General features: G+C 34.9%; 1 protein-coding gene across 2 annotated transcripts in view; it reads right to left on the bottom strand.

Annotated features, from left to right (window-relative positions):
* The window catches only part of GPATCH2 (G-patch domain containing 2), a 151210-nt gene that overhangs the window by 132827 nt on the left and 5643 nt on the right, over nucleotides 1-12740 (bottom strand). For both annotated transcript variants that reach the window (XM_065885129.1, XM_065885121.1), the window contains exons 2-3: nucleotides 7968-8687; nucleotides 2823-2884 (exon numbers count right to left, since the gene is read on the bottom strand). In XM_065885129.1, coding sequence (XP_065741201.1) covers nucleotides 2823-2884; nucleotides 7968-8687 — 782 coding nt within the window. The remainder of the gene's footprint in view (nucleotides 1-2822; nucleotides 2885-7967; nucleotides 8688-12740) is intronic.

The following is a 12740-nucleotide window of genomic DNA, read 5'->3' as shown; positions in this document are numbered from 1 at the left end:
GTCTAAAATTCAAATTTAATTGGGGATCCTGTATTTTATCTGGCAATCATCTATATAATCTATAAAGAAAACTTTTTATTCTACACCATGGTTTCACTTAAGAAATTTTTTTTAATACTATAACAAGAACTTCCATCAACAATAACATAAAATGTTATGTTTCAGAACCAATTTAAAAATGTGAAAACCAATAATATACTGGTTAATCCTTTGGCAAAAACTGTAGGGAAATCCAGTTAAGTTACTACTCTTTCCATATTAAGGAAAAATAAATCTCCTGCCAGGAATTAAATGGTATAAAATGATAGAACTCGTTCTTTGCAGCTGATAATGGTATATAATTAGCTTAATTTCATGATTTCTATGGAGTACAAAAGGGGAACAATCATGAACAGATGTGACTAAATGAAATTAATCTAAGTTCATTAAGAAATAGTTGTGAAAAAGTTGATTTTAAATGAAAAGTGACAACACTACAGAGTTTACAGAGAAACTACACTGAACCTCTACAAGCAAGGTATTTTTAAAATAGAATCCTATTCATAGTAAGTCTGACTTCTAGGACCATCCTTCAGTGTAACCATGAAGTAACAATCAATTTAAAATTCACTTTGAAATGTGCCCTTGGTGTGAATCAACAGTATTTTTGTTTTTGTTTTTTTTTTTGCGGTACGTGGGCTTCTCACTGTTGTGGCCTCTCCCATTGCGGAGCACAGGCTCCAGATGCGCAGGCTCAGAGGCCGTGGCCCACGGGCCCAGCCGCTCCGCGGCATGTGGGATCTTCCCGGACCGGGGCCCAAACCCGCGTCCCCTGCATCGGCAGGTGGACTCTCAACCACTGCGCCACCCGGAAAGCCCCCAAATCAACAGTATTTTGTATTTTTTTAAAAAAGGAATAATAAAGAGATGTATATGGAGACAAAAAAAAAAACAAAAAAAACCTCAAAGAAAGCAAAAACAGAAAAGCAGATGGTTTTAAAAATAAGAGACAAATAACATTTTGAATATGATCTGAGATTCATTAGTCTTCTTCACGATTCTTAGAAAAACTACTAGCTTCTAAGAGGGTCGTCACAACTGCTGTAAACTTTTTCCCTTTACAGAAGATTTCTGGTTTCCAAAATCTCTTACTACAGATGTTTTTAAACACAAACTAAAAAAAAACCCTTAAACTTCCATTGAAAATGATTTTATGGGAAATGGCTGTATTTAGAATTATGGGGGAGTTAAAAATTTAAACCATTTGGAAAACCAAAGTCACCTGTTTATTTCAATTGAGGATTTAATAAAAATTATTTTTTTTAAAACAACAAGAATTCAAAGCACAAATATATTAGTACTTTCATTGAGAGTTATAGTAGGAGTTCACAGGTCAGGTACAAGCATAAGAAAAGAAAGGGAGTCACTTGAAACTGACTACCCTAGATCTTAATTCCAATTAGACAACATTATAATAGAAAAATGGGGTTATTTTATTTTTGATGTGATATACAACTTTATTCTTAATACAGAAATCAAATAGCTACAGATTAAGAACTTGGGCTCTAAAGTCAGACAGAACAATTAGATTTCTACTGTTTTGTAACAATGGGGAAGTTACTTCAACTTTATTAGTCTGGGTTTCATCATATGGAAAAAAAAAAAGAGGGGGAGATCTCATAGGGCTGTATTAAGAATCAAACAAGAACTTAAAGTAAGTTAAATGTAAAAAAGCAATTATCAATATGAAACATGATAGGCTCACAATAAATGCTAGCAGATTATTCTAAGCCATCCAATGCTTCTCAAAGATGGATAGGCTTGTCAAAACGTTATTTTTTTAAAAAGTGTTTTCATTTCATTTCATTACCAAAGGCAATGTTTATAACATAACTTTGGGTAGACATAGGTGTTTTAACAAGAATTTAGGTATATTATCAAGGTAGTCAAGCTACTCTTAGCCCTGAGGTTCTAACGTATTTCAGTGAAGTCTACGGTCTTCAAAACAATTATGTATCTATTTATCAGGGACAGATGGTTTACAAGTAAGCAAAAAGGAATAATAATTTAATTTACTTAATTTGTACAGCCAAGAGGAGGAAAAGACTAAGAAAAAATGTGGCGCAGCTATTATTTTATCCTTTTTTCATAACATCATTAAACTATTTATAATTTTAAAAAAATTTTGTGGGTTTTTTTTTCCCTTAGAAATTACTGCTTTCCTCTAAAGATCTCAAGAAAGGAAGAAAACACTTATGATAAGTATTCGTATGTATGTATCCTGCCCCCTTAGTAAGGTTTTCATATTTTCTACTGGGACAGGTAGTTTCAAAATAATGCCACGTTAAAGTGTGAAAAGCTTCAGGAAATTTCAAAGATGGGAAAGATGTTAAGTTGAAAGACATTACTGTTTAACAGTGTACAATACTGAATTCAGGAAAATGGTCTAATTACTTACAAACTGGATAGGATGAATAAATGTCACAGCTGAATAAAAATGACAAATGACTTGCAAATCCACCTTTATTAATGCTTAAACAGAATTAAATACATTTGGAACCAGGTGGAGAATGAGAACCAGGGTCTTGTGAACTTGCTAAAAGAGACAAAATTGAAAAGACTTGAGGTATGTAAAGTTTTCTCAAGGAAGATAATCCTTCCTTAACATTATAGCTCCACAGACTAGCTTTTGGAGATAATTAAACCCCAGCCCACTAAGCAGTGTGTGGATTGCACTAAGGTAAATGGATTGCAGTCATCAATTTATGAAACAACTAGTAATAAGCACAACTTAAGAATGAAGGCATTTTTCGCAAAGAGATAAAAAAATAGCATCTCAGTACCTTGTCTTCCCTCATCATTGGTAAACAAACCAGCATCAGTGCTGCTGAGACTGCTGGATTCACTAAAATAAGGGAAAAGAAAAAAAAAAACAGATCAAAAGAACAATTGATCTCTCAGTTGTCAAATTTTAAAGAGACATGGCAGCTCAGAGATGGAACTTGAGCCTGACAAAGATCTGAAAGAAAATAAGATGATTTTTTTTAATCAAACTGCAAATATCTCGGTTCCATTAACTACAGAGCATATTATTTTTGGCACATAAAACCACAGGAATCTAATGGGACTCTGACAGCAAGCCAGATGTGACTGCAACGAGGTGCTGACACAATTGATGCACTTTATTATCTGCTTTCATCAAATGCTTACTGCTCCTTTCTTATTCCAGGCAATTCAGCTTGAGCCCTGAACACCACTGTGGAATGAAATGGGGAAAGTCCCAATCAAAAGCAGGCTCAGCCTTTCTTCAGCACATGAAATAAATACAAGGGCCTGGGACAGAATTACTTTTCATAGCCATATTTGCAAATATTCCAGAAGAGACATTACTTAAGAATTCCCAACAACTCTATTATTTGGCAAGGAGGAAAGAAGTTTACAATGGTAACAATCCATTAAATCAAAGCTCAGGTCTCTCTGAGCAGAAAATGAATATTGCCAATTATTAAGGAGGAAGTATACAAGAATATATACTTCTTATTATTTCCACAGAAGTTGGAGAGTATGATACAGAGTCAAACTTAACATATAAATGAAAATAAATAGTAAACATTCAACTGACATGAATTAAACTGTCACTTAGTTTTATCAGAAGCGATGCTTATATGAGAGTCTAGTTAGTTAAAAAAACCATAAGGACAAGGTCAGATAATAAGGGGTTTAGTTTTTAAACAATATTGAGTGATGTTCTTAAAAATTCTCATATACTTTCTTTTTACTGTAATTCTTAATTCTAACCAATCAGGAAATCGCCCCAGGTGATTTTTAAGTTATAATACTTTTCCATCAACAGGGAGAATTCTGTAATCTTAGTTTAAAAAAAAAAAAAAAGCATCCTAATCTGTTTTAAAATATTTCAATTGGGAGTTCAGCATTAAAATTCTAGATGAAATTCTAAATCCACATACTTTTTCTGAATACAAAATATCATTTCAGATTTTGTTTGATTTTTTAAAAATAAATATAAACAAAAAGTATAAAAATTTAAGTGGCACATTCTCCCAAGAAACTGAATTAGTACCTTTTTCTTTAACTTTCTTCAAATTAAGTGAATGTACGAAACTATCCTGCACATATGTTAAGGAAAGAAAACAATAGTTTTTAAAAGCATCATATCAATACATATTTTCTTATTTACAAACAGGTATGCTCTTCTATACATAGTGGTGTTAGACTATTAAAAACATTTCAGAAACTTTCTGCTATTTAGCTGACCAAACGACTATGGATTTTTTTTTTCTCTGTGACTGAGTAGTGCTTTCTCGTCCGCCCTCATCAACACAACTCTAATAAAGGGCCTTAACATACACACATTGGGTTAAATTCTTTTTCTGAAACCCTCGAGGCAAAATTATTTAAAATTCATACATTTTTACACTTTAGAAAGGTACATTCTAAAATGCCTAACAGGAGTCTGGGGTAGCACTTCATAATCAAACATATTAATATATTTTTTCAATTAAATGAAGGAATATCCATGTTAAATACAGGTCAAGTTAGGTCTGGCCACAAATTAATTAGTTTTTCACAGCTTTCAGGATTCAGATTTGCAGATAAAGGGCTGTGAATCTATGTGCCTTTATTTATTTGTTTTTTTCAATGGTCTTCCAATCTCTCTGAGTTCAGATTTACCCCCTTTAATCTATTCTACACATAGCCAGCTTCATCTTTTCAAAACATAACTGGTTGACTAAAAATATTATGGTATCCTGGACCACAAAAAGGACAGTAAATAAAAACAAAAGAAATTCTAATAAAGTATTGACTTCCGTTAATGTGTCAACATTGGCCCATTAGTTCTGACAAATGTACCATAGTAAACGGATGATATTACTAATAGGAGAAGCTGGGTGTAGGATGTATGGGAACAGGGTATACAGAAACTGTGCTATCTTTGCAAGCTTTCCGTAAATCTAGAACTATTCTAAAAGAAAGTTTATAAAACACACAGGTGCATATATGTCTGTGTGTAAAAAAAAAAAAAAGTCTATTAAAATTCTTATGTATAAAATAGGTAACTAATAAGAACCTGCTGTATAAAAAAATTAAATTCAAAAAATATTCTTAAATTACTTCCTCAGATTTATAGGCTTAAATTTAGTCATCAAGGCTTTCCATGGATGGGCTCCCACTTAAATTCTTCCCATCCCCATCTCCGGTCCTTTTGTTTATGTCCTTTCTCCAAGAGGTATCCCTATCTCCTCTCCTCTGCTGTTCTTCTTAAAGATACAAGAAAATCAGAATTCCCTCTCCAAGATCAGCTCTTAGCCCTTAACGATCCTTGGCCTACTTTGAGATGTTTTTACACGTGTTTTAAACAACATGCTTCCTTATTTACATTTCATCTAATTGACATCTAGCTAGTTGCTCCAAGTATATCATGTAGTTGTTAGTGGGTACAATAAATCAGAACAAGAACTTAAACAGAAGCAAGGCTTTCCATTTTCAGGAGCTGAGGGTCATTATGGCTTATCTTCAAGGACACCTCTTCCCACCGTTTTTTAGTATGACTTTTATAGCACAGTATTTAGAGGAGAATATATTCCATGAATGCTTGCTGAATTAATGCATGGATACCAATCCCAATCCCCTGCCCCAATCTGTTCATTTCCTATTCTTGATACCTGTGCATCATCTGAGATTCCTCTTTCTCATTCATCCTCCCAAAAATATAGGCAGCCAACCTTCCACTTATTCCAACTCTTAAAACTGCTCCTATATATTTTTTTGTCCTCTACTACTGCTGCCGTAATTCACCTCCCTCTTAAGGATGGACTGGAGGTCAGCCAAAACTAGACGAGCCACTGTTGTCAAGGTCAGGTATCTTGATAAAATATAAATCTAATTGACTAAAAATTCTTCACTGACTTCCCATTACTTATATGATGAAATCCAAACTACCATTGCACACAGGCCTTCAAAACACAATTATTGCTGTAGCCTCCGCTCCCACTTTATGTAATGTAGTTACATTACCTATACTTTCCCACATACATAGCACTCGCTTCACAACCATGTCTCTGCATAACTTATTCCCTCTACCTGAGATGATCCGCCTTAATCCTCGATATCTGAACAAGGCTTTCAGTCACAGTTCTTTAGGAAGTTTTCCCTCACCAGTACCTTCCACTCAGCACATTTCTTTTTCATCATTTGCTTGTTTGGCTATTCCAGGTTATGAGGCTGAAGAGAACCGGGGCTGTCTTATTTGTCTTGGGACCATGAGTGGTGAACAGTAAACAGCAGTTATTCAGATGTGTGTTAAATCACACACACAGAGTGAAGTAGTTCCGTTCTTATCTATAAATCAGTTCCAAGGCAATATATAGCTTTTTATAGTAGAAAAGCTTTGGAAGTGGTCTCAAAAAATGCTTATTCTTGTTGGGAAGATACTTTAAATATTTAGCAATCTTCCCACAGAGGGAATATGCACCTAACTCTTAAGTGACCACAAAGAATAGCTGTATAGCTAAGTTTAAAATATGAGGAAATAAATTTAATTTATTCAAGAGTGAAAACATCCTTTTTGAAAATTTGTACTTAGCCTGTTGACTGCTGGGTAGCCTGATGGCACCTAATACTCAAATATTTTTACAATGAATAGAAATGAAGAGAGTTTTATCTCATTTCTAGTCCAGTCTGTCAATAAAAGGAAGACATCAATAAAAGAAGGGGCTTACACCATCAATCCAGAAAGCAGGTAATCTGTGAATAATACAGAATTGAGGATCTATCTCAGCTGCCACACACCCTCCCTCCCAGCAACTAAGCAAGATAATTACTTTCAAGTCAAGCTGGATGGTCCTCAGTCACAATGGCCCAATACCTGCATACAAATAATTCTCATTCCGGTATAAAAATGACAACTTTCTTGGAAGAAAAGCAGGTACCATAAACTTCTCAAAACCTCCCTGAAACATTTATGTAATTTTTAGTTCTTTAGGAAAATTACATAAATAGCAAACCACCTCTAATAAAAGGTCCATTCTATAAACTTATACCAGGTCCTACGCATACCTGTAACCACATTTACAAGGGGAAAGAAAAAAATATATATATATATACGCTTATGAGATCCATAGCTCACAATCCACATGATTAAAATGTTGCCAATCTTACCAATTAAAAATCAAATACTCTTTCCCAGACCATTTTTAAAGAATATTTTTTTCTTGACCATAGTTGTGCATTTGATTTCAACGACATGCTTAAAAGGATGAACAGTGTCAACGTTTTCTCATTCCTGCAGGTAACATTAGTTCTGTGTAAAAGAAAAGTGATCACTTACCTTTTGAAGGCGTCAAAACAGTCCTTAACAGCTATCATTGCGGTATACCTCTTTTCTAGAATGGACAGATTAGACTAACTGCCAAAGGATTACTGCTTCTCCCATTTGTCTAATGACAAGATCAGGAGCTTCTAGACTATAAATTGGGTTTTACAATTCATAAGTGATCAGAATTCCTAGCAATCTACAGACTTCTTAAAATATCTAGCCACTCACGGTGAAGTGGTATCCACTTTTATTCTCAGGAATCAGAATAAACTGATGAACCGTGACACTAAAAAGCACCGGCGGCTAGAGCTCTATAATTAAACAAGTAAATAATTATAAATGCAATTCTAACAGTTATAAATGTGCTGTTATTCAAAAGCATTCTTTCCCATTGAAAATCCATTTCCTTTTCTCTTTGTAGCTGAAAATTAAGTCATTATAACACAATCAAAAAGACTGTTCATAGATCAGACAAGCAATTTTGCTTTGTGCTAAACATCATAAATTATAAGTAAATATAACCACGGTTAAATGGTAATATCACTACCATTATTATAACTTATGATTATTTTAAAATAGAATTAAAATCCGAAACACATTCAACGGCAAACAGTGGAGACATATTTTTATATTTAGAGAATAGGAAAGTCACCTTTCACTCATGAGTTCGTCTGAGACTTTTTGCTCTTCGTATCCCATTTTGTCCTTATTGGTCTGGCTCGTTTCCTCACTTTCTAAGACTACTCCTTCGTCTTGGATTTTGGGTCCTTGTCTAACTATTTTCAATTTCCTCTTCTTGACCTTGCTCTTGGTAAACTCGTGACATTGGTAAGCTCTGTTGTCATGGTCCATGTCCTGATCTCTACAGCCTTCGAGGGGCTGGGTCACCGTCCGCTTGTTAGCGCTGTCCTGCGGGAGGTCCACTGCCATGCGCTTGACCTTCCTCCTCCTGCGCAGAGTTCTGTTCCCAAGGCTGTCCACGGCAAAATCAGACTCATGCCAGAGAGGTCTTTTCCCTCGAACGTTATTATTTAAGTTCGACGATGGCCTGCGCTTTGCCACTAACATTTGGTCGTCAGAGTCACTGTGATCTTTTTTATTATTATTGTGATTCTCTCTATAGTCCTTGCTTGGTTCTTCTAAACTAGAATCAGAGCCTTCACTTAAGCAGTGACCGGTCTCCCACGGGTGATGAACATTATACGACCTCCGTTTTCTCCCTCTCCGTTTCCTGGCCTGGCGTTTCAGAGGGCAAGAGATACTTCGAGAATGGTCTCCAGTTTCGGCAAATCCACCTCGAGCTTGCTCCGAGCTCTCCTCCAGGGCTGAGACAAGATCATGAACCAGTTCTTCCATGGTTCGACTGAAATGCCTACATTTTTTGAAAGAAAGAAAAAAAAATTTAAATAGTCAGGGTCAACCGTATTAACCTGGTTTATTGCAGCAGACAATTCATTCTAAATCTGACTAGAATGAATAGTTATTATAAAGAACTGTGTAAAAGCTGCTTAATTTTCCTATCTAATATATTACAGTTCCAAATATTCTGACTCAGCTTTTTCTTGTATAAGTGCTTTTATTAAACACAGGAATTACTTCAAGATAGAGTAAGCATAATATCAGCAATGAAAGAGCCCAGTGATTTTATATTTTTACTGTCTAATTATGGAAAAGTTATTTCTGCTTAAATCACCATACCTTAGTCTACTCCTGTCCTTTTCCTAAAGCCAGTTTTCAGAGCAGGTGTACAGAATAAAGAGAACTTTCTCAGTCCCCCTCCACCACACACACACACACACACACACACACACACACACACACACACACTAATTTCTAAGGAAACAAGGAAACATACAAACTTTTTCTCACCACATGCTCTACCCAGTCACTGCCATGACACGCGAGGCAGACAGAAAGATAGGCAGCTACGTTCAAGGTTTGTAATATATGTGAAAAGAAAATTTAACCAAACGCTAGGCATATATCGAGACCACACTAATCTTGCAACCGAGCGCAGCGGAAACTCTGTTCGTATTCAACCTGGAGCCCCACTGATCTAAAATGGCCCATCATTTTTCTTACCATTACTCTGAAGCAGTCTCTTAGGCCTTACAAAAACAAAAAACAAAAAACTGAACTATGTGAGAAAATCATCCACTAGTCAGCAGGGATAAACATTAGTGTTCTTTGGGAACCTTTGTAAATTATATGGGTCCTTTCCAAACCCAACAGGGCCCAGACACATGATTTTATTTTTTAAACATTACAGGTAATTCAAATATGCACCGTTCTTATGAAGATCATGAACAATCATTTCTTAAACTGAGTTCTAGAAGCACCTAGGATCAAAATATTCTCGATTATAAAGGACTGTATAGTTTCTAGAGTCTATAGCAGGGGTAGGCAAATTTTCTATAAAGGACCAAGTAGAAAATATTGTAGGCTTCACAGGCCATTAGGTGTCTGTCACAACTACTCAACTTTTCTCATGGTAAAGCCAAGATAATCATAAGAAATACGGAAATGAATGGATATGGTTATGTTCTAATAAAATTTTATTTACAAAATCAAGTGATGGCCAGCCATAGTTTGCTGACCCTGGTCTACATACAATCTTTATAGTCTATAATTTCAGGTGTTCACAAGTTCCCTTTAACGACTTTCAACTTGATCTTTTCATTTTAATGATAACTTGAAAACAAACACACGTGTGATTCAACTGGATTTAACACTTACAATACGAAACACACATAAGGCTTCCAACACTTGAGTATTAACTATGTGCCAGGCTCATTTCTAAGTGTTTCATATGCATCACCTCATTTCATTTTCACATAATAACCCTATAAGGTGGTAGCAGAAATACACAGAAACAGAGAGTTAAGGTAGGCTTGCCCAAAGTGACACATGTAGGAAGTGGTAGAATCATGATTCAAACTGTGGCAATCTGGTTCCCGAGCCTGAATGCTCACTCAACTACAGCCAAGAACAGCTACACAAGTCCAGTATCTGGTTTGCATTTTTATTTATGATTGATTTAGCAGCAGGGGATACTATTTATTGTTGAGACAGATTTAATACGCATCTATGTAAAGCTGACGACTCACAGTTAAGCATTGTATTCTTCTGAACAGAAAAAAGGGATGGGAGACCTGAATCAACATAAGGCACTGGGCAGCTGGGTGGTGAAAGTGAGTCGAAAAGAACCAGTGATGTAGTCCTCAGTAAAAGGCACGCTGGGAGCAATTAAGTAATAGGACATTGTCTTTCAGTTAATGTGGGTTTGTATTTTCCAGATCTATCTCCTTAGACATTCTGAATGAATAAACAAAAAGTCTATATAGACAAACATTTTTCAAAAACATGGTGATTCAAATATATATATTATAAATGAACTCTGGAGGGCCGCTAAATTTTTTTTTTTGCCTTTAAAAGGTTACTCGGGTTTCAGAACACTGAATTTGATGGAGAGAAATATGCATCACATAGGAATTAGCATTAAGCCAATACAAGGGCTACAATTCCAACTACATTGATAAGCCAAATGGATCTTATTTCAATACCTAAATGTTAATAATTGCCTTTTTTGTTTTCCGTTTATTGCAGTGAATATTTTGTTTTTTTCCTTTAACACTACTTCTTTAGAGGAAACGTAGTCTGAGAATTATTATCTCTGAAAACAATACTGTACCTTTAAAAAAATTCACTGGAAGCCAGTTTAACATGTACTACAATAAAGATCCTTTGTCTAAAGGAAGACTCAGTATCACCTGGTTCTGGAGGAATTTACTTTTTAAAGAAATAGTTTTCTTATCAATGGGTGAATGACTGGTTCTAAATAGTAATATGAAATCAATTAACTCAATGCATGAATATAATCTCCAACTAAAATTGCAGGTTATTTTGGAAGTTAAACTTTAGTGCTTTACTTTAGAAGAGAAAATGTAATGGTCCTAACATTAGAAAAAGCTTAGCACATCAGATTTAATCTACTGAAATTTGATACTATTCATTAATTTCATTTAAATTAATTCGTTATACTGCTGTGACTAATGCAGTTTAACCAAATATAACCAATACTATTACTAAAAATGAAAGCAAAATTTCTTTATAACATTATTAAAATTGTGCCAGCCTTATCTGATTTTATATTGATTTTCTTAAGAGAAAATAAAAAGTATTTTAACTAGAAGAATCTAATTTATTCCATGATGTGATTCAAACATGAATCAACGAAAAAACTACTTTAAAAGGCTTTTCAAAAAAACCCCTATAAAAACATAGAAAAAATACATTTAAGTGACATTCAGAGTTCAAATCACTTTTTCCCCTTTAGTTTCAACTCACCAGAGTCCTGCAAGTCAATCTCAACCAAAACCCCTGTAAATGAGCCAGTACTATTACAGCTAGTCAAGCTGCTTCACTTACACCTCTCAGGTAAAACTGGCATCAACAAGCTTCACAGAAATAGTCATTATAAGAGACCATCACATGATCAATAGCTCATTTATTTCCTTTGCCTTGGCAGTTACTGAAGACCATTGCCCGGAAACATTCTATCCTAAAGATATTTCCCTAAATAAGCCCTTTCTTACTGGAGGCGAAAACTGGAAATACGTTAACTTTTCTGTACAAAAATCTATGTTTATTAAGCAACCATAGTTTTAAAGACTGAATTATAGTAAAATCCAGTGAATTACCACTTAGCTAATTTGTAAGTTTTATATTCACATTTATAAAACAATTTCTCTTCATTTGGAACCCAATGGAAATGAAATCTTTTGGGAATAGTTTGCACTGAGTATAATGTCTAAGAGAACACTTCACTAATCGTTTTCTCAAGCTAGTCCAAATGAATAGAATAAAATTACAGTCCCACTATTTATATAAAGTTGGATTTTGTAAAAGGAAATGACTTGAATAGATAAGCATTTTGTTTTTTCAGGTGGTATTATATTATGCTGAGCAATCTATAAAATGTATGATCAACCCAGAAATTGATATGCCAGTTTCAGGTAAGAATATTTGGCCAAAGGTCAAGTTTGTTTGTTTGTTTGTCCTCCTCCAGGCAACATTAAACATCCAGTAAAATGAGTGAATTTCTCTCCTTGGCTTCCTTTAACACCGAGTTCTAATTAATTCAGAAAAGGGCTTCCTAAACAATGTATGCTCTAGAGTGAGGAAGATGAGTTAATGTAGAAAACACTGCACTGAGTTAAAGGGTTTTTTTGAATCTTTTTGGTTCAAGGAAGAAGAATCAGGAAGCTGCCCTACTCCTAAGTTACTGCTTCTATGTCCTCAAAGAACTGACAAGTTGACCGAAGAACCAAGGGCCTCAAAGGGAGTCAACAATGTAGAAGCAGGCATAGCAGGAGTTAAAGTCCAAGAAAGCCCAGAAAACAAATTCCCCCCAATAACCAACAAC

Source organism: Phocoena phocoena, chromosome 1 (genome assembly GCF_963924675.1).
Source record: "Phocoena phocoena chromosome 1, mPhoPho1.1, whole genome shotgun sequence".
Classification (NCBI taxonomy): domain Eukaryota; kingdom Metazoa; phylum Chordata; class Mammalia; order Artiodactyla; family Phocoenidae; genus Phocoena; species Phocoena phocoena.
This window is presented reverse-complemented; position numbering and strand designations above follow the sequence as displayed.